Source organism: Tinamus guttatus, unplaced genomic scaffold, assembly GCF_059628265.1.
Source record: "Tinamus guttatus ecotype Peru unplaced genomic scaffold, ASM5962826v1 Tinamus_guttatus_pri_ptg000732l, whole genome shotgun sequence".
NCBI lineage: Eukaryota > Metazoa > Chordata > Aves > Tinamiformes > Tinamidae > Tinamus > Tinamus guttatus.
The window spans coordinates 1,421,832-1,444,931 of NW_028289266.1; the positions used below are offsets into that span (position 1 = coordinate 1,421,832).

Genomic DNA, 23,100 nt, shown 5'->3' on the forward strand with positions numbered 1-23,100 from the left:
TCACAGGCGCTTGCACTTAACGTGCACGAAGAGCGTGGCGGGCGCCAGCGAGGCGCCGTCCTTGGAGAGCAGGTGGATGTGGCGGTAGCCTGCGGGCAGCGAGGGGCTGAGCGGCCGCCCCGCGGCCCGGGGGCCCCGCGGCCGCCCCGCGCCCACCTTCGCGCATGCTGCCCAGCGGCAGCGTGAACTGGCCCACGAAGTCGTTGCAGGAGGCGGTGTCGTAGTCGAGCACCACGAAGCGCACGAGGGCCAGCTCGGGCACCCGCAGCTGGAACGTCAGCGTCTCCTCCCAGCGGGGGTTGAAGCCTGCGCCCGCGCGTCAGGGGGGGCACCCGGGCACCGGGCCGGGCTCGTGCCCCCCGGTTGGGGCTGCTGGGGCTCTGGCCCAGGCTGGGGGAGCCGCACGGGGGCCAGGCTGGGCTGTGCTAGGGGAATGGGGGTCCAATCGGGGTGGGGGGAGGCTGGGAACAGGGACATGCTGGGACGTCCTGGAAGGGACGGGGATGGCGCTGGGGCTGGGCTGTGCAGGGAGGAGTGGGGATCAGACTAGGCTGGACTGGGGTGCTGGGGGGAAAGGAGTCACTCTGGGGTCACCCTGGGGCCACCCTGGGGTATATGGGGGGCAGGGGTCATACTGGGCTGTACTGGGTGGAGGGGACATTCTGGGGCCAGGCTGGGCTATATGGGAGCCCTGGGGGTGAAACTGGCAGGGGCGGGTGTGTGACAGGGAGGGATGGGGGTGATATTGGCCTGGACTGGGGCCTGCAGGAGAGAGGAGTTATATTGGGGCCAGAGTGCAGCGTATGGGGTGAGGGCAGAGTCATTACTGGGGTTGGACTGGGGTGTCCTGGGGGGGGTCACCTCAGTGCCAGGCTGGGGTGTCCTGGGGGGCAGACATCACCCTGGGGCAGACTGGGGTGGACCAGGGTGATGGGGGGTCAGCTGGGGCTGGACCAGAGAGGAATGGGGGGTCCCAGAGCCTGGGCCGGGTGTAGTTGGGAGGGCAGGAGCAGCCAACAGGCTGGGCCGGGGTGGGCAGGGGGGACAGGGCCACACTGGGGCCTGGCGTGAGGAGGCCCCGGTGCTGGGAGCAACCGAGGAGCAGCCGGGGCCGCCGGGAGGGCCGGGGCCGCTCACCGTTGTTGAGCTTGTGCCGGGTTTGCTGCCTGCCGCAGTCGGCGGGGACGCCGTGGATCTCCACGCGCACCAGCGGGTCCACGATGGAGCGGCGCTTCTCGGCGTTGAGCTTGGGCAGCTGCTGCGCCGTGATCACCTGCGCGGCAGAGAGGTGGCTGGGCCCGGGCGGCGGCAGTGGCACCGGGACGGCCGGGCAGCGTGCGGGCCCTGCGCTCTCACCCTGATGGCCAGGACCAGGCGGCGCGAGGTTGGGCCGGACTCGGGCCCGAAGGAGCCGCGGGTGCTGCGCAGGAAGCCGGGCTTCAGCACGTAGCCGCAGCGCCCATTGCCCAGGAAGCGCCCGGCGTTGAGGTCCATCTCGTAGCCCGGCGTCTGGAAGTTGAGGGCCACTGCCGGGGCAGAGAGGAGGGTGGCCGGGGGCCGGTGTCATCGGGATGTGGGCATGGGGGAAGCACCAACGCTGCCACTGTGGTCGCAGGGCGGTTGGGTTGGTCTGAGGGTTTGCTTGGGCCGAGGGGTGTTGAGTCAAGGTGGACTGTGGGCTGCATGGTTGTGGTAGGCGATGGGGTGTTGGGTCAAAGTGTCCATCGGGTGGTGAGTCAAAATGGGTCTTGGGGTACCTGGTTGGGGTGGGCTATGGGGTGTTGGGTCAAGGTGGGCCATGGGGTACCTGGTTGAAGTGGACCATGGGGTCCCTGGTTGGGGTGGTCTATGAGGTGTTAAGTCAAGGTGAGCCATGGGTGCTGGGTGGGGATGGGTCACGGGTGCTGAGGTGGCCTATGGGGTGCTAGGTCAAGATGGGCCAAGGGATGTTGGGCTGGTTTGGACTGAGAGGTGCTGGGTCGAGGTGGGTCTTGGGGTGCCTGATTGGGGTGAACTGTGGGGTGTTGGAACAAGCTGGATCATGGGGGGCCATTGGATATTGGGACAAGCTGGGTCATGGAGTGCCTGGTTGGGGTGAGCTGAGGTGTGCTGAGTTGGTTTGGACCAAGGGGTGTTGGTTCAGGGTGAGACATGCGGTGGCAGTTGGGGTGGGTCAGAGGTGCTGGAGAGTCTCATGGGTTGCTAAGTAGAGATGGACCAAGAGGTGCTGGGTTGGTTTGCCTGGGGGGGCGGCTGGGTCAAGGCGGGCCATGGTGAGCCTGGTTGGGGTGGGCTGAGAGGGCCCAGGGGTGCTGGGTAGGGGTGGGCCATGAGGTGCCAGTTTGGGGTGGGCTGAGGGGTGTTGGGTCAGGACGAGCAGAGGGGCACCAGGGCCTCCCTGGCAGGGCCGCACCGAGCTGGCAGCCGGCGTTCCACATCTCCTGGGGGTTGTAGTTGGAGGAGTTCATCTTGAGTCCCAGTGGGTAGACGCGGCTGAGCTGCCGGGCGTTGTAGCGCACGAAGGCCTTGCCTGCGGGAGCGGGGCTGAGCGGAGGCCGGGTGTGCAGGGTGCCCGGGTGGGACGGGGCACCCTTGGGTGCCATGTATAGCCATGCTGGCTGTCCCAGCACCCTCAGGGACACCCTACCCGCCGGTGGCCCTGAAGGCGCCCACTCAACCTGGCAGGCTCAGAGCCTGGGCCTGGATCCTCACCTGGGCCTTGACTCCAGACCTTGACCCTGGAGCGCAGACCCTGACCCGAGACCTTAGATCCCAATCCTGGAGCCCAGGCTGCCCCAGGCACCAGGGTCCAGCACGTCCCTCTCAGAGCATCCCCGGTGACAACCCAGAGCATCCTAGTTCATCCTACCCAGTGGATGCCCCACACCCTGGCCAAGCCCGGGCCCAGCAGCCATCGCTGCCCCCTCACCTGCCTCCCTGATGAGCTTCCGGGCCTTCCTCTCGCTGAAGGACGACATCTCGCAGGGCCGTGGGTCGCGCAGGGCCCGGGCCAGGCCGGGGAAGTGCACGGCTTGGCAGTACACCACCACGGAGGAGAGCTCCGGGGCCACCTGAGAGGCCTCCTTGGCCTGGGGGAGCCAGGGCAGCCTCAGAGCCACCCCCAGCTCCAGGGCCCACCCATGGACCATGGCCCCTCACCCCACTCATGCTAAAGAGGCCTGAGCAGGCTGGCACCAAGTGCTGAACCCCCCAAGGCAGTGGAGACTTGGAGGCAGTGGCGCACTCAAGGCAATGGAAAGCCCAAGATGACAGAGACCCCAAGGCAATGGAGAACCCAAGGTGATGCAGATCCAGGATGATAGAGACCCCAAAGCAATGGACATCCCAAAGCAGTGTAGGCTCAAGGCTGTGGAGACCCCAAGAGAATGGACATCCTAACACAAAGGAGACCCTGAGGCAATGGAGAAGCCGAGGAGATGGAGAACTCCCTGAGGCAATGGAAACCCCTGGGTGAAGGAGGCACCAGGGCGATGGAGATCCTGAGCATGAAGTACCCAGACAAATAGGGGAGAACACCACAACCCACCTGCAATGGCTTGATCTCCTGCAGAGAGCGAAGTGACTGGAAGAGGAGAAAGAGAAACCATGTCCAGGGATGCCCAGGAGTGCTCAGCCCCCAGCACCACCAGTCCAACCATAGGATCGTCTCCATCATCAGCACTGGCCTTTCCCAGCCAGAAAACACAGGGCGGGTCTAGAATGGCTCAGCAGGGCATCATGGCCACCCCGCCATGGTCACCCCTTGGGTCACGAGGAGTTCCCTCTGACATGAGGTACCCTGCTGTGCCATTGGCATGGTGACATTGCCACTGAGCAGAGCAGCAGCCCTTGGGAACCAGCCTCATGCCCACTGCTCCTTACCTGCTGCAGGGCTTTCTCCTGCAGCCCCTCTTCCTCCTCCTCTTCCTCCTCCTCCTCCTCTTCCTCGTTGTCTGACACAGAGCCGCTGTTCTGCACCCTATGCTGCAGGTCCGGCAGCTTCTTCCCTTTCACCAGGACCTTCCCTTTCAGCTGCTGCAGGAGGAAGGAAGAACCTCTGGGTTTGGTGGGGACACAGGACTCACCGGACAGGGGTAGGGCAGCAGACAAGCCCCTGGGGTGGCCTTACCTCTGGGGACGGGAGATCCTTGGGGTCCTGTCCCTCCAGCGGCTGTGTCAGCAGCATGTCCCCCAAGATGGCCTTCATGTGCCGGGCCATGGTGGCCTGCTGCTCCAGCCCGCAGTGGTTCTCCAGGGACAGGATGACGGGGTAGGGCGATTGCTGCGGACAGAGGAGCCGGGCAGGGCAGAGCGGGTGGCTGAGGGCACCCGGCACATGAGGCACCTGCTGCCAGCCCCACCAGGCTCTGCGCCGCTCACCTTGAAGGCGTAATCCCGAATGCTCTCAATGACATCCCGGAAGAGGATCTTGGAGGTGAACGTGCGGCCGTGGTAGATGATGGGCTCCCCATTGGAGCCCTCCCAGCAGTCCAGCTCCACGCAGCGACAGCCCTTCATGAGCGCCCTGCCCATGTGGAGCCATCTCAGCCCCACGGCACCCGGGCCACCCCAGAGCAGCCAAGAGTGGCCACCAGCCCTGCAGCCTCTCAAGGCACCCAGAGCCTCCCTGGAGCACCACGTGGGTCCCACCTGATGTAGGCTTCAGTGCTGCTGGTGCCGCCGATCTGGTTGTTGGTCAGGTAGGTGTTGTGGGAGGAGGAGATGAAATAGTGGCACAGGGGCTGGTTCATGTCCTGGTGCACCTTGGTGTGCTCCTGGTTGAGGATGTCCCCATCGGCGGATAGCAGATACATCATGAAGCCATCAAGCATCATGAAATCCTGCTGCTTGGCTGGGGGACATGGCGGGCCGTTGGTGACAGCTGACACGTGCCCGACATGTGCTGACACATCCAGCATCACAGCACACGAGAAACCATCCCCACCCTGAGCTCACACTCGCCCCAGGCCTGGTACTGTGGCATCCAGGGGACACAGAGGTCCCCTTGGTGCCTTTTCCCACTCTCATGTCTCCATAATGTCATCCTCACCCTGATCCTGGCACTTGCAGGTCCCCTTGGTGTCCATCCCCACCCTGGTGTTCCCTGTCTCCGTAGTGTCACCCTCACCCCAGCCCTGGCATTGTGGCAGCCAGGGGACACGGCGGTCCCCTTGGTGTCCTTCCGTATTCCGACACCCCCTTTCCCCACAGTGCCATGTTCATCCTGGGCAGACAGGCCAGGGACCAGCAAGGACATAGGCTACCAGGGAAGGGACAGGGGACACCAGCTGTGGCTTCGATGCCATGACACGGGCCACCCACCAGCACCCTGCAGGGCTCTGCACCAGCAAGCCGGGGACACCCTGCCGAGCAGGCAAGGCCACGTCCCTGTCCTCAGAGCAGCTCTGGGCTGGTCCCTTAACCCGCCACTCCACACTGCCCATGGCAGAGGAGCCACCTCTGAGCTGAGCTGGCCCATTCTCAGCCTGCCCTGCTGGGATCAGGAATCCCAGCAGCACCACCAGTACCAGCACCATCACCAGCAGAACCATCACCAGCACCAGCATCTCCACCAGCACCAGCGCCACGAGCACCAGCAGCGCCAGCGTCCCCGGCAGCAGCAGCCCCCGGCACCTTTCTCGCTGAGCTCGTAGGTGTGGATGACGGCGCGCGCCCGCCGCAGGGTGGCCTCCTCGCCCTGGTCGCGCAGGAAGTCGCGCAGCTCCTCGGCCGACAGCACGCAGTCCTCGCCCGAGTAGCGCCGGAAAAGCTCCTCGAGCTCCGGGCGCCGCAGCAGGCGCCGGCAGAACTCCTCCAGCTCGCGCTCCTCCAGGCGCCCGTCGCCCGACCTGTCGCACTCCTGGGGGGACAGTGGGAGCCTTGGGGACACCCCTCTCCTTGGCCCTCTAGCCCTCCCCACGTGTGATGAGCTTCAGGGGGGTCTCAGCTGCCTGCCCTGACACAGCCAAGCACATGACGGGGCCCTGATGTCGATGGTGGGGAAGTGCCTTGGATGCACTGAGTTTGACGGTCCTCTGCCACATTCGGAGAGGGGGGTGATGGCGGGCAGGATGCGGCGGGGGACTGGCGGTACCTTGAAGAGCTTGTAGGCATAGACATCGTTCATGTCGATGTTGATCATTCGCAGCATGTCCTTGACCTCGCCGAAGCACATCTTGTTGTCCCGGTTCTTGTCCGCGCGCCGCAGGATATCGTGGATCCAGCTGCACCCGGCTAAGGAAAGCGCCCGGCGGCGTGTCCCGACCCGGCATCTGCCACCTTCCTGCACGCCCCGTCTCCCGCCAAGGATATTGCTCGAGCTTCTCCCGCTGGCTCATGGCGGCCGCTCGTGCCATGAGCTTGGCGAGCCCCTGCACCCAGTGGCGGGCGTCCGCCGCGGTGCCGGCAGCCAGGTCGAGGTTTTTCCGCTTGCCCTTGAAGACGATGGTGAAGCAGTGCCCCTCGGGGAAGGAGCCGCCGAACTTGCGCAGCCCCTCGGACTGGCGCCCCGGGCGCACGCCCTCGATGTGCATCACGGAGACTGCGGGGAGAGCGGGCACTGACGGCCACCAGCACCAAGCCTGTCCCCGGGGTGTCCCCTTGCAGCCGGGGCAGGGAGCAGGGCACCCGCTTAAGCTGCCTTTTCAGCTGCTCTAATCCCCGGCGAGACAGAGCCCCGCGGGGATGGGGGCATTGGCTGCGGTGGCGGAGATGGAGCCCTATCCCGGAGCCAGGGCCGGCTATCCCAGTCTGGGGGTTGGGAAGGGCAGGATGGTGATGGGGCTGGCAGGGAGGGAAAGGGACCCTCCAGAAGCTTGGCTTTGGCTGCACCAGGAGGCACTGGGAATCACTGGGAGGCACAAGGAGGCACTGGGAGGCACTGGGAGGCACTGGGATGCACTGAGAGTCACTGGGTTGGGGCTGGGGGGCAGAGCAAGGAGTGCTGCAAGGCCTCAGTGGGGTCGGGGCTCCCCAGGGTGCTGTGGCCATGGGTTAGGTCCAAGCTGGGGGCTGGAGGCCACGTCCCAAGTGGTGCCCAGTGTCATATCCAGTGTCCCAGGTCATGCCCAGGCTCCCAAGTTTGTGCCCAAAGTCCCAGCTTATGCTCAGGGTCCCTGTTCATACCCTGGATCAGGAGCCAGGATTTTGGATTGTCCCTTGGGTGCTGGGTGGCACCCAGGGTCCCCGGCCATGCTGCATCCCAGGCCATGCCTTGGGTCCCACCGGAGAGTTTGGGCTCACTGGGGCAGTGTGGGGACAGGTCCTGGAGCCCTGAGCATCCAGGGGATGCCCCCAGGCTCCAGCACTTACAGATGTGCTTGGAGCGAGCGTGCCGGAAGCGCCGCTCGAACCAGATGGTCATGCCGTCCTCCTGCAAGCGGTACAGGCGCTCCTTGGCCCGCGGCGCCTTGATCTTCCAGAGCAGAGAGCCCTTCAGCATGAGCTTGATGTCCTCGTCATCCGTCAGGCCTGCGAGGGGACGACCCCATCAGCTCCCGGCACCCAGGGCCCGGGATGCCCCCCTCCAGGAAGGAGAAGATGGGACAGGACAGAGATGATGGGATGGGGCAAGGTGAGATGGGGCAGACAGGTGAAATAGGATGGATGAGACAAGAAGGGACAGATGGGCGAGGACAGACATGATGGGATGGGATGGGATGGGATGAGGGAACAGGATGGAACAAGATGGGTTGGGATGGGATGGGGGAACAGGATGCAACAGGATGGGACAGGACAGATATGACAGGATGGAGGAACAGGATAGGATGTGATAGGGCAAGACAGGACAGGGTAGAATGGGATGGGCCAGACCAGACAGGGCAGGACAAGACAGGACAGGACAGGACAAGACAGGACAAGCCATCACTGTGCAGCCCCTGTCGCCCCTCTGCAGGAACAACTCTGGGCAACAGCTCCGGTGCCCTGCTCAGTGCACAGAACAGAGGCTGTCAGATCCCGATGGAGCCGCCCAAATCCTGCCTCCCTGCCCTGTGCCCCACTGCCAGCGACGGGCCCAGGAGCCGCGTGGGAATAGCCCGGGAGTGGGAGCGGAGGTGAGTCACCGACCCACTCGCTGGGACCGGGCGGCCGGGCTTGCACCCGGCCTCGCTGTGGGCCGGGACTTTTCCGTCTGTTATTCAAGAAACTGCTCTGTTATTTCCTCCTCTCCTTTTTATTTTCTTTGCAATCTGTAAAAATAGCCCCAGCACTCCGGCCTCTCCCGCTCCACTCATAATGCTCCCCTGGGGTGGAAAATGGGAGTTTGGGGATGGAGCAGCTTTGGGGACGTTGCTGGTGTCATGTGCGTCACGGAGCCGGCAGCCTCGGGTGTCCTCAATGGGGCTCTTGTCCTTTCCGAGTGCCGGCAGCCCCCACACGTGCCAGTCCTGGGGCTGGGCGGCCGTGGCACCCCGAGGACTTTGGACCACCGCACCCGGCCCGCGCGTCCCGGCACCGTGGGTGGCAGCCTGCCCGGAGCTGCTGTCCCGTGTCGTGTGTGCGGCTGTACGGATGCACAGAACCACAGGTGCACAAATGCACGGATCTATAGACACACGGGTGCATGGACACAGGGATGTACGGATCCACAGGTGCATGGACACACGGGTGCATGGATGCACAGGTACACAGACTCATGGACACACAGGGATTCATGGATACACAGATTCTTGGACACAAGGATTCAGGGTGCACAGACACATGGGTGCAGGGATACATGATGCACACACAGGGATGCACGGACACACAGGCACATGGACACCAGGATTCACGGACACTTGGATGCACAGACAGACACATGGGCACAACGATGCATGGGCAGGTGAGCACAGGGGTGCAGAGACACGGGGACACCCAGGCTCACACCCATGCAGTCACTGCTGGGGACAGTCACACACTGGTGCCGACATGTGCAGCTCTGGGCACACAGCCTGCACCCAAGCGCAGGCACGGGCAAGGCCTGCCCCTATGGGGACCCTCCCTGCCATGGGGACCTGTCCCTGCCATGGTGACACCTGCCCATGGTGAGGACCTCGCCCAGACATCAAGTCCCTGGTCACTCTGGGGACCCGTCCCTGCCATGGGGACACCTGCCAACAGTGAGGAGGGCCCCCAGCTGAGGGACCCTTCCTTGCTATGGACCCTCCCTTAGGGACCCTCCTTGCCATGGGGACCTGTCCCGGCCATGGGGACCTCTCCCACCTGTGGGGACACCTCGCCACCATGGAGACACCGGCCCGTGGAGAGGGCCTCACGCAACCATGGAACCCTCCCTGCCATGGGGTCCCCTGTCACCCCAGGGCCCTTCCCTGCCATGGGGGCCTGTCCCTGCCAGGGGGGTCCCCTGTCACCTCTAACCTTCCTCCCTTCCTCCCAGCCTCAGCTCCCCCCCACCTGGCAGACCCTGCATGTCCCAGAGCCCCGTCGCGTGCGGAGCGGGGCGGCATGGGTGGCGGTTCCCGGTCCCGTCCCGTTCTCACCCATTTTCTTGAAGGCTGTCCCGGGCCGTCGGGGGCCGCCGGCGCCGTCCGCGGGGCCCCGCGGCTGCCGCCTCGCGCCGCAGATCATGGTGCTCCGCGACGGGGCTGCGCGACGGGCCGGGCCGGGGCGGCGGCGGGGCCGGGACCGGGACTGGGACTGGGGCCGGCGAGGGGAGGAGTCACGTTGCAGCCGGGCGCTGTTAACCGTTTGTGGCGGCCCGGACGGCGGCGGGCGGCTCCGCGGCGGGGACTGCACCGGGAGCGGGACGGGTCCGCGTCCACCGGGACGTGGTGTCGGGGCCTGCAACGGGAGCGGGCGGCTCCGCGGCGGGGCTGTATCGGGAACGGGCCAGGGCACGGAGGTTGCACCAGGAGAACGGGGCGGGTATAGCGAGGGGACGGGGGAGTTGCACTGGGATCGGGCCGGGGAGGGGGGTCCGGGCTGCCCTGGGAATGGAGCAGGCTGGGCGGGGGGGCTACACCAGGACGTGGCTGGGGGAGAGGACGGGGTCCGGATGCACTGGGAATGGGATGGGGGCGTCTGTGCATACGTGTGTAAGCAGCCCCATGGGAACGTGAGGACACATGGGGACGCACAGCCATGCCCGCGTGCGTGGGAATTTACCCTCATTCCAGAAATTTCCCCACTGCTTTTCCAACTTTCCCAGGGCTACCTCAGGCCCTCGGGTCACACTGGAGGGGTGGGATGCAGGCAGACCCCCCCTCCCCCTGCCCAGGCTGTGCAACACCGACCCCACAGAGGGTGCCAGACCCCGAGGACACCGGCAGGGACCGGTCCCAGCAGCCCTGGGCAGTGGAGGGACAGGTTTGATCCAGGGTGTTTTGGTGGTTGTGTTGCACGTGGAGCTGGTCAGGTGGCTACACCCAGGGACAAAGGTCCCAGCTTTGATTTCTAAGCAACTGCCCTCAGGTTTGACAGGGCTAGTGCTCTCATCCCAAGGGAACTCCACAGTTCTGTGTGTTTTAGCAGTGCGGCCAGCTCTGCACTTCCAAATCCAGAATAATTCCTCCTGGGAAACAAAAGCAAGGACCGTTTTTGCTTTTTGAGCCTGTGTTTTTCCATGCCGATGATGCTGGGAGCACCTGGTGATGCATGCACAGAGCTTATGGAAGGACCACTGCGGACAGCAGGGGCAACATCTGGGCAGGAGGCATCACAGCTGGACCAGAGGCGCAACATCTGCACACAGGGTGCAGCATCTAGGCAGGTGGTGCAGCATCTGGACGGGTAGCAAAGCACCTGGGCAGGTGGGACAGTGCTTGAACATGCAGAGCAACATCTGGGAATGCTGAGCAACACCTGGGCAGGTCGAGAGGTATCTGGACACGTGTTGCAACCTCTGGGTGGGTTGTGAAACATCTGGGCTGTTGGTGCAGCATCTGGGCAGTTGGTGCAACAGGTGGGCAGGGGTTGCAACCTCTGGCAACCCTTTGGCTGAGCGCTGCAGAGGCCAGCATGGTGCAGGAGGACATTTTGGGGACACAGGGACATTGGTCCACAGGCAGCGTCACCTTTCCCCAGTTCAGGAGCTGAAAATTTCCGGCTGGGGCCTCGTGCTCGGGGCCATTGTGGGGAAAACACATTACATAACAGCAAAGCAGCGAGCGCCGCTCCCGCCACCGGAATACGATTAGGAGTGGGATTAGGGCTGGGAAAGCCTGGAGCGTCGCACGCAGTGAACCCAGCCCCGTGGCGGGACGATGCCGGGCTGCGGGCGCTCCCGCCGGGCTGGCGGCGCTGCTGTTTTCCGCACCCGGTGGCGGTTTGGAGGGAGCCCATGGAAAGCTGCCTGCATTCCCGGCCGCTTCCAGCACGGGCCCTGTCCCCGTGACTCGGCGCTCAGGGCAGGGGCGCCCTCGGCACGGGCTCGCTGCCCGTGATCCCGGCTTGTTTTCCAGTGAGTCAGAAACAGCGGGCCCTGCGGCCAAGAAGCAGAAGGCCTGAGTCACACCTAAGAAATAGCAAAAAAATAAAAAACCAAAACAAAACAAACAAACAAAAAAACAGGGTTCAAAAGCCTGTTTTGGGCTTTTTTTTTTTCTTTTCTGCATCTTGAACTTTTGCCCTGGGTAGAGGAAAGGTTTCCAAATGCCCTGGCCATGTGGGGTGGAAATATATTGACTAGGGGGCTTTTTTTCCTGCTGTTAAACCACCAGATTTGGGGATATGGAGCTTGGCATTGAAGTGGGGCTCACGTGGGGCCTCAGGGCAACCCCATCCCTCGGTCATCCCAGGCCCTCCTTTATCCCCAAGCCCCTCTGTGTCACTGTAAGCCCCGCTGCCTTCAAAGGAAGCCCTTGGAGCCTTAGGGGAAAAGCCGCGTGCATTGCCCCATGGCACTGTCTGGGTGTATTAATCCCAGTGCATTGTCCTACTGCTCCAATACATTTCCCCAGGGCAATAACTTGGTGCACTGCTCTGGTGCATTACCCTGGTGCACTGTCCCCATGCACTCGCTTGGTGCATTATCCCGGTGCATCACCCTGATGCATTACTCCAGTGCACTGCCCACTGCATTATTTCAGTGCACTGTCCCGGTACGTTGCCCAGTGCATTAATGCAGTACATTATCTGGTGCACTGTCCCAGTACATTATCCAAGTGCATCACTTTGGTGCATTAACCCAGTGTATTATCCCAATGCACCATCCCAGTGCATTACCCTGGTGCACTGCCCTGGTGCATTACCCCATGCACTATCCCGGTGCATCACTCCGGTGCATTACCCTGGTGCATTATCCCGTGCACTGTCCTTGTGCACTAACTCAGTGCATCACCCCAGTGCCTTAACCCAGTGCATCACCCCAGTGCCTCAACCCAGTGCATTACTCCGTGCACTGTCCCGGTGCATCACCCCAGTGCACTAACCCAGTGCATCACCCCAATGCACTAACCCAGTGCATTACCCTGTGCACTGTCCTGGTTCATCACCCTGGTGCATTATCCCCTAAGCTGTCCTGGTGTATCACCCTGGTGCATCACCTCGTGCACTGTGCCAGTGCATCTCCCTGGTGCATTAACCCCTGCACTGTCCCGGTGCACTGTCCCGGTGCAACATCCTACGTGCTGTCCCAGTGCACTGTACTGGTGTGTTACTCCGTGCACTGCCCCGGTGCACTGTTCTGGTGCATCACCCTGGTGCATTAACCCATGCACTGTCCCAGTGCACTGTCTCGATGCATTGCCCAGTGCGCTGTCCTGGTGCATCACCCTGCATGCTGTCCCGGTGCATTACGCCATGCACTGTCCCGGTGCATCACTGCGGTGTGTTACCCGTGCACTGGCCTGGTGCGTTACCTCATGCACTGGCGTGGTGCATCAGCCTGGCGCATTATCCCGTGCATTGTCCTAGTGCATTACCCCGTGCACTGCCCTGGTGCATCATCCCGGTGCTCCATCCCGTGCGCTGTCCCGGTGCATCACCCCAGTGCATCAGCCCAGTGCATTATCCCGTGCACTGTCCCGGTGCATTACTCCGTGCACTGCCTCGGTGCACCACCCAGGTGCATCACCCTGGTGCGCTACCCCGTGCACTGTCCCGGTGCATCACCCCAGGGCATTATCCCGTGCGCTGTCCCGGTGCATCACCCCGGTGCATTATCCCATGCGCTGTCCCAGTGCGTTACCCCGTGCGCTGTCCCGGTGCGTTACCCCGCAGGTCGCCGCCGCCCCCGCCCGCAGCCCGCGCGGCGCCGCCACGCTCCGGCAGGGGGCGCCGCGGTGTCCGCCAGCCGCGCGCCCATTGGCTGCCCCGCGCGGGGGGAGGGAGCGGGGTGGCGGCCCGCGCGCTGTGCGGCCAGCAGGGGGCGAGCGAGTCGCGCCGTGATTGGCTGCGCCGCGCGGGGGGGCGCGCGGGGGAGCGGGGCAGGGAGGGAGGCAGCCCGGGCCGTTTCGGAAGCTGCGCGCTCATTGGGCGCGCCGCGTCGGCGCGGATGGAAGGCGCGTGCTGATTGGACCCGCGCTTCCCCCCCTCGCACGCGCCCCGGTGCCGGTGCCGCCGCTGGTGTCGGTGCCGGTGCCGGTGCCGGGCGGCGCCATGGAGGAGGCGAGCTGCGGGGCGCAGTTCCGCGCTGCCGTGCAGGTCATCCAGGGGCTGCCCCGAAGCGGTGAGTGGCGGCGGCGGCGGCCCCGGTGGCGGGCGGCGGTTCCCGCCGCGCCCGCTGAGGCTCCGCCGTGCCGCAGGTTCGTACCGGCCCTCGTACGAGGAGATGCTGCGCTTCTACAGCTACTACAAGCAGGCGACGGCGGGGCGCTGCCAGGGCCCGCGGCCCGGCTTCTGGGACCCCATCGGCCGCTACAAGTGGTGAGACGGGGCGGCGCGCGGCGCGCGGCCGGCCCGCGCCCGTGTCCCCGCGGCCCCTCACGGCCGCTGCCGCCCGCAGGGACGCCTGGCACAGCCTGGGGCGGATGTCCAAGGAGGAGGCCATGGCCGCCTACGTGGCCGAGATGAAGAAGGTGGCGCAGAAGGTAGCGGGGGCAGCGGGTCGGGCCGGGGCGGCCGGCCGGGCGCCGCTGCCAGCGCGGCTCTCCGCAGGTCATCGACACGGTGCCCCTGGACGAGGCGACGCGGGACGTGTTCGAGGCCTTGGCGCCGCTCTACGAGGTGATCCGCGACCTGCCGCGGCCCCCCGGCGCCGTCCTTGGTGGCAGCGCGGGTGAGTGGCCGGCGCGTCGCCTCCCCGCGCGCCCCTTGCAGCGCCGCCCGGGCCCGTCCCGCTGCCCGCCCTGCCGCCGGGCACTGCTCCTGCTTGGGCATCGCTTCATTCCGGGCTTTCTCTCCCTGGGACTTTGTGGAGGGAACTTGGGATTTGGTCCCCAAATGTGGCACGGTGCAAGGCCGTACGTGGCCCCACGTTGTCGAGCGGTTGGAGCAGCTCCAGTTTAATGTCCTGTCCGCTTCCGCTCGCTTAGCCTTGACTAGCAGCCACCCCTGGCAAGGGTGGGATCTGGCTAAGACAACCTCGTCGGATCATCCAACATAAACAGCTGGGCAGGTGGGAATGGACGTGGAGAGCCTGGGGTTGAGAAACGGGATTACAGGGATCCAGGGCTGCCGGGACTCTTGTTCCAGAGAGCTCTTCCCAGCCGTTCCATGCATGCGTCTGCGGTGACGCCTGTCGCGCGCAGAGGGGCTGCTGGGGACTGTTCTCACCTCTGCAGCAGGGTCCCCAGCGCATGGGACCCGCGGTGGCCGAGCGCGCCGCGAACCAGGCCACTGTGCTGCAGCAGCAGCTACCCAAACGCTGGAAAACTCGAGCAAAGAGTTTTGATTTGGTTGTCCTTAATCAGCCGGGAGGTTTCAGAAGGGCATCAGCTACTGGTGAATGAAGGTGCAAAGTCCAAGCGTGCAGGTTTGGCTGGACCCAGGCTCCAGCAGGAGACCAGCTCTGCAGGAGACCCTGGCACGTTGGGCTGTGCCCATGGCAGGGATAAACTGTGGGGGTTTTGCTGGTGTCAGAAGAGCTCTGATAAACACCCGCTGCCGGCCTGTCCCAAGTACTTGCCCCACCTGGGCCCTCTCTGGCAGCTGCTGTCACCGGCTGCTTCCCAGGAGGATGCCAAAACCCACTGCCCGGAGGCCAGGCCGGCCGGTACCACCCGTGGGACCAGGCGCTCTGGGGAGCGTCGTCCCGTGCCGCTGTCGGGCACGGGTGAGAGTCTCTCCTTTAGCTCTGAGCCCGATCGAGTCTGCAGGCTAAATAAACCCAAGGTGCCTCAGCCGTGGTTCAAAATGCAGGAGCTTTGAGACCATTGAGTCATGTGTGTTCAAGGTCCCAAACCCCGTGGGCGCGCGGGCGCTTTGCAGCTGGTGTTAATGATAATCCCAAGCACAGGGGTGGGTTTGGGCGCCAGAGCTGGTTGGTGCTGGGAGGAGCGCTCGAGGCCCTTGAGAAGCTTCCCGTGCCTTGGAGGGGGGTGTCTGGGGTGCTCAAAAACCAGACCCATGTTTTTAGAAAATGAAAATAGCGCTGGCGCTCGGGAGGTCAGTTCTGAGCGGCTCCTGATCCGGAGCAATCTCCAGGGAAGCAGTTTCACAGCCGCCCTGGGAGGTGCCTTGGGGTAACTGCAGCTCCCGGCTCCTGCCCTCGAGGCTGGGGCAGCCGGGGCTGCGACGGGACCTGGGGCTGCGACGGGACCCGCCATGTCCTCCCGCGGGGGACGCACTGAGGAGGGACCCGGAGCCGGAGGCCCATGGGGAAGAGCAGCCCCGGGGTGCAGGGCGGGCTGGGAGTGGGGAGCAAAGTCCCGACCGCTGGAGACGCCGCGGGGCCGGGATTACCCAAGGACAGGGAGACCCCGGGGGGCCCAGGGCCGCTCCAGCTCTCGCAGTTGTTGCTCTCCGCAGCCGGCGCGTCCCGGAGCGCAGGGCCGTCTGCACTGTTTTAACGCCAGTTCCTCCCTCCCCTCTGTGCAGGAGATGGGGAGCAGGAGCCCGGCCCCAGCCAGGAAGGGCAGGAAGGGAGCCCGGCTCAGGATCACTTGGAGAGCAGCCTGCCCGAGGAGGAGGCGCGCGGGGAGCGCGCGGCAGGTGGGTCTCCCAGTGCGGCCGGCACCGGCAGGGACCCGCGGGGAGGCGCAGGCCCTGGCACCGGCCCTGGAGGATGCGGCCGGCCCGGCCTCCATCCGTCTGCAGAGCCCTCGGCCTTGGCCACGGATGGTCCAGCCCTGCTTGCTCTTCCCAAGCACTGGAGAGCTGGTGCTTTCCGTGGATCCAGCTCTCGGAGCTGTTCCTGGGCCCTGCGTCACCTCTAGCATGTTGGTATCTCTGTGTTGCTCTGCTCTGTTGAGAGAGGTCTGATCCTGCTGACTTGCAGGGGCAGGATTGAGGGCTGGGCTGAGACACGGACGGGGAAGATGTCCCACAAAGTCCCAGCCCAAGGAAGGCAGCTGCTGGGCAGCGGGATCCCTGCGCCTCCCTGCATGGCTCGCGGTGCTCAGAGCGCCTCGGCGCAGGGGCCTCCGGGTGCCAGAGGGAGGAATTCCTCCGAGGCGCTGGTGCCCTCCCTCCAGGAGCATATATGGGCACGGAGCGAGCGCGTCGCTCCCGACACACGGCTGTCCTCACGGGCACACGGGCCAGGCACGTGAGCGGCGCTGGGCACCGTGCCCACTGGGTGCCAGGGGGACTGCAGCACGCCGACCTGCCACGTCGGAGCAGCCGGGTGCCCTGGATCCAAGTGGGAAGACTCCGTGCGTGGCTCTGCGCTGGGATTTCCGCCGGCCGCTGTCCCACCATGCCAGCCCTTTCCCTGGGGGGGGCTGTGTGTGCATGGTGAAACCCAGCCCAAAAGAGCTCCCTGTCGCTTGGGCTCTGCCTGTGAGCCTCGCCTTGCGGCTGGGCAGGACAAGGGGAATTCGGTCCTTGGATTCGAGGCCACGGCTCTGACGCTGGTAGCGGAGCTGACTCCTTCACCCTTGGGGCTCCCCAGTGCCCTTTCCTGCAGCAAAAGCCACATTCCTGCAGCGGGGAGGGAGCTGCCCCATGCCCGGAGCTGCCCCACGGCGAGTTCTGTGCCGGGTCCCCGCAGGCGCCGGCGCTGCCTTCCCGGCCGCTCGCGGAGCGCCCTCCTTGTGGCCTGGGGCACCGGCTGCGGCGGGAGCCGGGGCGCTGGTGCTGCCGCCGCGCTCAGCCGGCGCTTCCCTTGCAGGAGGCGGCCGGGTGCCCAGCGACTCCGAGGGGGACGTTTACTGCGACACCCTGGAGCACGTGGAGCCCGAGCAGGTAACGCCCTGCGGCGCAGGAGGAGGCTGTGAAGCGCCGGGGCCCCGCGTGGGCTCCGCGCACCTGCCTGCGCCGCCGCTCCAGGAGCCCTGCCCGAGCAGGGAGGCTCCCTGGCTCCGCCCTGGAGAGGGATCCTTGTGTCCCTCGTGTCCCTCGAGCCGGGTGCCCATCACTGAGGGCCCTGGCATGCACTGATCTCCCTTGTTCCTGCCACCACTCCCTGCTCGCTCCTAACCGTCACCTTGGGTCCCATGGGCCGAGTTTTGCACCCACGGTAGCAGAGCGGGTGCTGAGGAGCCGGCGGGGTGGAGAGCGCCCGGATGCCTGGGTGCCCTCAGGAGCCCATCCCAGGCTGAGCCCGCATGAGCTGGTTCTCCGGGCGCTGCTCCTGGGCACGGGAGGAGCAGCCTGCGGAGCAGGACGGCCTGGGGCGGCGGCGGGCGCCAAGGGGGCTCCCAGCGCCGCTCTCCTCTGCCCCGCACAGCTGCTGGCCACACAGGGGCTCTCCCTGCGCGGCGCCCGCGCCGGGCCCGAGCCGCAGGGCCAAGGCAGGAGACCGTCGTGGAAGAGCGGCCCCGGCGCGGAGACAGGTGGGTGCAGCGCTTGGGACGGGAGGGAAGGGCGCTCGGCACGGGGACGGGCCGCACGGTACCTCCGCGGGTCTGTCCCGGTGCTCTGTGCGGCGGGAGCAGCCAGGCCAAGCAGCCGCCGCACTGGAGCGGGGCCCGGCCGCCGGCGCTCGTCTCCGTGCCGTGATGTTTCTGCAGGGCCTCCCGGCTGCTTGACCTTGGGAGTTAACTTGTAACGAGGCCCATAAAGGCACCTGCCGCGGGGACGGGCGACCCCGGCCTCCGGCAGCGCCGGGAAGGGGCCAAGCGGCTCCACAGAGCCGTGTTGGGAGCAGCCGCGGCACGGTGCGCACTGCCGGGCTCCGGCTCACGGCAAGGGCTACCGGGGTGTCCGCGGCCCGAAATGGGGCCGCTCTGGGGCTTTGCTGAGCCCGGGCAGCGCTGCAGCTCGGGGCTGGAGCCGGGAGCGCACGGACGCCTCAGCGGGACGCGGAGCCCTTGGGAAGCACCTGCAGTGCCAACCAGGGACCGTGACACCATGGGCTCCCTGCGGGCTCTGGGGGGCTGTGCTGGCAGCGCTGGCACAAGCTGTTGCTGCCAAGCGGTGGCACTGCCACGTCGCCGTGTTCCTGCCCGCCCTGAGCGGTGCCCCATGCCCCCCAGCTACGCAGCTCGCCGCGGGAGAGCAGGACGCCCAGAGCGACACCGAAGGTGACGCGGAGCCGACCCAGGAGGTGCCGGCGGAGCTGGGGGCGCAGGTGGCCGGCACCGTCCGAGCGCTGCAGGACGACATGCAGCGAGTGCAGGAGCGGCTGAGCCAGCTGGAGACGCTTGCGGCCGCGCAGGTACCTGCCCTGCCGCCTCCGGGGACGGGGCCGTGCGACCCACCGGCCCAGGGGGTTGGCTACGGCATCCTGGCGTGTCCCTGGTGCGGAGAGCGGGGCTGTCGTGGCACATCCTGTCAGGGTAGAGGCTCTGATCTGCCCCAACGTGCTGTCTCCGTGGTCCCCATGGCCCCTGGGTCCTGTCCTGGCTGCGCTCGGCTCTGTCTGTCCCCGCTCCTGTGGGGACGCAGTGGCCGCCACAGGGGTGGCCCCGGCTGCACCCACAGCCTCTCCTGCCTTGCAGGTGGACGTGTGCGAGGGTCCTCCCCGCCAGCCCCTCGCTGCGCAGGTGAGTTGGAGGGGGACGCGGCGCCGTGCGGCCTTGGCCGTCCTGCTGTCCTGTCCCCATGCACCCACTGGAGGAGCCTGCCTGCCCCGAGCAGGACAGAGGGCAGGGGACAACCCAGGACACCCCCAGGGATGTGGCAGGGGCAGGGGGTGCCCGTGGGGCTGTGCCAGGGAGGGCAGGGGGGATGGCTGCTCTCCGCAGGGAGCCCCGGGGCGCTCCCGGCCCACGTCCCCATGCCCTCCGCAGCTCCCGTGGCCGCTGCCCGTGTCCCCTCGCACGCTGCTCTTCCTCGTCGCCTGGCCCTTCGTCGCCCAGTGGCTGCTGCGGCGCCTGCAGGGCAGGAAGAGGTGACCGTGGCCCCGGCCCCGCAGCGACAACGAGCGATTCTGCTTCCGCAGCCTGGCAAGAGCAACGGGACCGGTGCAAGGAGGGAAGGGACCCCCGCGCCAGCCCCCATCAGGGGACAGGGGCTTTTTAAGTGACTGTCGCAGCCGCGAGGACCCGCTGCCCCTGGCCACTCTGAGGGTCCCCCTGGCACTGCAAGGGGGACAAAAGCGCTTTGCACCCAGGGAAAACGCAGCTTCCACGGGGGGGACTTCCCAGGGAAAACGCAATCTCCAACTGGGGCGCGGGAATGACACTGGGAGCAGGGAGAGGAGCTGGGGCGGGGGGGGAACGGGACACACGGGCCAAGCGCCGTCACCGCTCGGGGACGGCCCCAGGCGGGGGCTGTCGCTGTCACGCACATGGAGGGGGGTCAGTGCCAAGTGCCCCCGCGGGGGCCGCGGACACGTCCCCGCCGCCGCCTCATTAAAGTCGCCTTCCCAGCGCTGCCTGCGTGTGCGGGGGACGCGGCCGCCGCCATGGGGCAGCCTCGGGCATGCGCAGACTCGGAGTGGAGCGGGCGCGGGTCCCCCACGTCCCCGTGGTCACCCGTGGGCTCCCGGCACGCTGGAGAGGCCCAGGAGGGCGTCGCGTTTCGGGGATTCCCCCCTCGCCACCGTGGCCTTGGCCTCGGCCGCCGGGGCTTAGCGCCAGGGCGACGCGGCCCCTTTAAGGAGGGCCTCGTTTCCGCCTGCGTTTGTTTACATCTCCCTCCGCGCGGTACCCGGATCCTTGCGCCCGCCCTCCGCCGTCCCGGGACCGGGATTCGGCCCGCCCGCGTTCGGGGCGCGGCCGCTCGCGTTTGGGGCGGGCCGAATCCCGGTCCCGGGACGGCGGCTCCTCCGGGATCCGCCTCCCCCGCTCCGCTCCCTTCGCGGTGCCGCCCGGGGACTACTTTCGGACCGAACCATCTCCCGGTGGGCGCGGGGAGGCGCCGGGCGCTGCCCTTAGCGCCGCCGTGAAGGTCGCCGGGCGCGCGCGGCCCCGCCGCGCGGGGGAACCCCTCGAGCTCATGGTACGGCCCGCCGCGCGCCCATTGGTTGAGCTGCGCGGGAGTGACGTTCGCCGCGGCCAATGGGAGAGCGTCTGCCGCGGCGGGAGGACCCTTCCCCCGCGTGCGCTGATTGGCCGCTGCGCGGCGGCGGCGGCGCTTCTGGGAGCCGTAGTCGCCGCCGCCGGCGGGAGCCAGCGGATCGATCGCGGCGGCGGACTACGGCTCCCGGCATGCCGCGCGGCGCGGGGCGGGCAGTGCGCGTGCGCGGCGTGGGGCGGGGCCAGGCGACGCTATATAAGGCGTGGGAGCGCGCTGGGAGCAGCAGTCGGGAGCTGGCGGCGCGGGCAGCGGGTGGCGGTGCGGGGCGGGCTTGGGGCGGCGGCGGCGCGTGCCATGCGCGCGGGGGGGCGGGCCCGGCGGCGTTAACCCCTGCGCGCCCGGCGGCGCCTTCACCCGCTGCGCGCGCGGCGGCCGCGCCGGTGGCGCGCGCGGCCTGAGCGGACGCGGCCCCCATGCGCCGCGGCGGCACCCGGCGCTGAGGGGAGGCAGCCGCGCAGCCATGGCCGACGCGGCGCCCGCGGAGCCGCGGCCGGAGCCTGAAGCGGAGCCGCAGGCGCAGCGCGAGCCCGAGACGCAGCTCGAGTCCGAGACGCAGCCTGAGCCCCAGGCGCAGCCCGAGCCCGAGGCGCAGCCCGAGGCTGAGAGCGGCGACGCTCCTCCGGCGGCGGCGGGGGGCGGCGAGGCGGAGCCGGCGCCGCCGCTTGAGGCGGCCGAGGGCGCTGGAGACGCCGCGGGGCGGACGGCGCGGCCGGGCCTGGCGGGGCCGCGGTGCCGGCCGCCCGCGGGGCGCCCCGCCGAGTGGCCGCCCAAGAAGAAGCACCGTCGGCGGCCGTCGAAGAAGAAGCGGCGCTGGAAGCCCTACTCGAAGCTGAGCTGGGAGGAGAAGCAGCAGTTCGACGAGCGGCAGAGCCTGCGCGCCTCGCGCCTCCGCGCCGAGATGTTCGCCAAGGGGCAGCCCGTGGCCCCCTATAACACCACGCAGTTCCTCATGGAGGACCACGACCAGGAGGAGCCCGACCTCAAGACCGGGCTGTACCCGCGGCGGGCGGCCGCCAAGCCGGCCGAGACGAGCGACGAGGACTTCCTGGAGGAGGCGGCCGACGAGGACGGCGGCAGCGACGGCATGGGGGGCGACGGCAGCGAGTTCCTGCAGCGGGACTTCTCGGAGACCTACGAGCGGTACCACGTGGAGAGCCTGCAGAACATGAGCAAGCAGGAGCTCGTCAAGGAGTACCTGGAGCTCGAGAAGTGCCTGTCGCGCATGGAGGACGAGAACAACCGGCTGCGGATGGAGAGCAAGAAGTGCGGGGGGGAGGCGGCCCGGCTGCGGCAGCTGGAGCTCGAGGTGGACAAGTTGCGAGCCGAGAACCTGCGGCTGCTCCAGGAGAAGGAGCCGGCGCCGCCGCCGGCCGAGTGACACCGTGGGGGGGCTGGGGTGACACTCGGGGGGGTGGCGGGGCGGGGGGTCGCTTTTTACAGTGGTGGGGGGTAACATTATAAATACCCGTGTACAGAGACGGCGCGGAGCTGCCCGGGCCGGGCGCTGCAGCGCCGCGCGCCCGGCGGCCGCGTCCCCTCCTTGCTGTTGCCTGGTTTGTTTTGTTTCTTTTTTATTTTGTAGGTGGCTTTTGGGGCTAGGGGAGGGGTGATGTATAAGTGAACTTGATTTTTTTTCTTCTTTTTGTTTTTGCTTTTTTGCCTTTTTTTTTTTTTTTGCTTTTTTTCTCCCCTTGTTTTATTTTGTTGTGTTTAAACCAAAAACAAACCCGAAAAGAAAACCTCCCCAGGAAACCTGTAAATTGGCAAAAAAAAAAAGACTATAAAAATTATAGAGGTCTAATAAATTTAACTACTTGTAACTGTAACGGTTCTGGTGTCGTTTCTGGAAGAAGGTTCCGAGCGTCGCTCTGCTCCGGGCGCCTCCGCGGGCGCTGCCGGCGCGGGGAGCTGGGCCTGGCTCCGGTTCCTGGCCGGCCGCTCCGCGGAGCTCCCCCTGCGGACGCTGCTTGCCGGGAGCTTTAACCCTCGAGGAGTTTCTGCTCTGCCTACAACAAACCTGCCTGGACGAGAGGGGACAGCCCCGATCCGCGCAGCATCAGGAGGGCCCAGGGCCCTGTTTGCACCTCCCTAACAGGGCCCTGGCCCTCCTGATGTGCGCGGATTGGGGTGTATCCATCTCGTTAAAAGCACGGTTCTGTCCCTCTGTAGGAAGCCAAGCAGAAGAAACTCCTCGAAACAGGGCAGCGGGACGAAGCTCCGCGCGCCGCTGCGGGGGGAGCGGGCGCTGCACCGCACACAGGGCTGGCAGCCGAGGTGGAGGCACCGCTGTCCCCCAGCACGGCGGGAGCTGCGGTCTGGGGGCGGCGAAGCCTGAAGTGGTATCGGACCCATCCGCTCTGATCCATGTGGGGCCTGACATGGACACGGGGCAAATCGGGAGGTCTGAACAGCCGCCACGCTCCGCAAGGGAAAGCGCAACACAAAACGGTTCCTTTTCCTACAATTAGGGGGTTCACAAATATCCTTGAGGTGGCAGGTAGCGGGTGCATCCAGGCCGGGGTGGGCAGCAGAGGCCCCGGGCAGGGGCTGGGGAGCAGCACTGTGGCCAAGGGCCTGTGATTTTAAGGCATTTTAGATTTTTTTTTTTTTTTTTTTTTAAGGAAAATTGGCAACGTTTCTGCTGCAGGGCATGTGCTG

At 66.4% G+C, this 23,100-nt stretch overlaps 3 protein-coding genes across 3 annotated transcripts; 2 read left to right on the plus strand and 1 right to left on the minus strand.

Annotated features, from left to right (window-relative positions):
* On the minus strand, positions 1-9,567 carry PLCD3 (phospholipase C delta 3). Its single transcript, XM_088537243.1, has 16 exons — positions 9,480-9,567; positions 7,312-7,470; positions 6,313-6,541; positions 6,095-6,224; positions 5,635-5,860; positions 4,651-4,852; positions 4,381-4,525; positions 4,130-4,282; positions 3,883-4,035; positions 3,548-3,583; positions 2,930-3,089; positions 2,414-2,530; positions 1,357-1,526; positions 1,138-1,273; positions 157-306; positions 1-89 (listed from the first exon to the last, which is right to left on the minus strand). Exons 1-16 carry the CDS (start codon positions 9,565-9,567, stop codon positions 1-3), a joined length of 2,343 nt encoding a protein of 780 aa, XP_088393369.1.
* Positions 9,568-13,513: 3,946 nt separating this feature from the next.
* Positions 13,514-19,316, plus strand: ACBD4 (acyl-CoA binding domain containing 4). The gene is made up of 9 exons (XM_088537210.1): positions 13,514-13,606; positions 13,683-13,803; positions 13,883-13,967; positions 14,035-14,155; positions 17,150-17,223; positions 17,708-17,813; positions 18,456-18,637; positions 18,921-18,965; positions 19,212-19,316. The coding sequence occupies exons 1-9, from the start codon at positions 13,537-13,539 to the stop codon at positions 19,314-19,316; spliced, it is 909 nt and encodes a 302-aa protein (XP_088393336.1). The 5' UTR covers positions 13,514-13,536.
* Positions 19,317-20,872: 1,556 nt separating this feature from the next.
* Positions 20,873-21,837, plus strand: HEXIM1 (HEXIM P-TEFb complex subunit 1). Its single transcript, XM_010227076.2, has one exon. The coding sequence runs from the start codon at positions 20,903-20,905 to the stop codon at positions 21,818-21,820; it is 918 nt and encodes a 305-aa protein (XP_010225378.2). The 5' UTR covers positions 20,873-20,902; the 3' UTR covers positions 21,821-21,837.
* Positions 21,838-23,100: the final 1,263 nt, after the last annotated feature.